The 704-nt window shown below is 42.8% G+C and overlaps 1 protein-coding gene across 1 annotated transcript in view; it reads left to right on the top strand.

The window, feature by feature from the left end:
• Positions 1-704, top strand: part of LOC102818051 (probable phospholipid-transporting ATPase IB-like) — a 208832-nt gene that overhangs the window by 1063 nt on the left and 207065 nt on the right. Inside the window, exon 3 of the mRNA XM_006832037.1 lies at positions 293-391. Coding sequence (XP_006832100.1) covers positions 293-391 — 99 coding nt within the window. The remainder of the gene's footprint in view (positions 1-292; positions 392-704) is intronic.

The raw sequence follows: 704 nt of genomic DNA, 5'->3' as shown, positions 1-704 counted from the left end.
GGAACCGACTCGACGGCACTTAACAACAACAACAGGATTCCTAGACTGGTGTTTGATTTGTGGTATAATTGGAAGAGCACAGAGTTCTTCAGGAAGGGGTTGGCGAGAGGGAACTACCACCTTCAGATATGCACAGAACCTAGATGGAGCATGTGTCCAGAAACAACAGCTTCATATTTTGATATTTCTGTTTAATAAAAGTCTTTATGATTGTGTAGGAATATTTTTGACTTGCCCTTGGGCAACAGGGATTTCTCAGAAGGTTAACCGTGTGTCTCTGGTTGTTTCACAGCAAATTTCGGATATCTCTCCAACAGGAAGATACACCACTGCACTGCCGTTGATGATCATTCTTATAGTTTCAGGCATCAAAGAGATTATAGAAGATTACGTAAGTTCATGGGCGACAAGGGGATGCTCGCCACAGTGCTGCATTCAGTACAAACATTACCTCGCTTACTCTCTCGCTTTTTTCTTTAGTCAGTTGGTTGGAGCTGACCTAATTCTCCATGTCTGTGGGTGGTGCAAAGAGTAAGTTAAAGTATAGGGGTTTCAAATTTTAAATGAGAGACAGATGAACAGGACTTAATAAGTGTCCTGTAACCATGAACACATTTTTGGGGACATAACCCAGTAAGGAGGGAACAGTCGCTGGAAAAGGATGTCATGCCGGGTAAGATGGAGGGTCAGAGAAAAAGAGGAAG

Source organism: Chrysochloris asiatica, unplaced genomic scaffold (genome assembly GCF_000296735.1).
Source record: "Chrysochloris asiatica unplaced genomic scaffold, ChrAsi1.0 scaffold00005, whole genome shotgun sequence".
NCBI classification, from domain to species: domain Eukaryota; kingdom Metazoa; phylum Chordata; class Mammalia; order Afrosoricida; family Chrysochloridae; genus Chrysochloris; species Chrysochloris asiatica.
The sequence above is the reverse complement of the archived record's forward strand: the minus strand, read 5'-3'. Positions and strand labels throughout refer to the sequence as shown.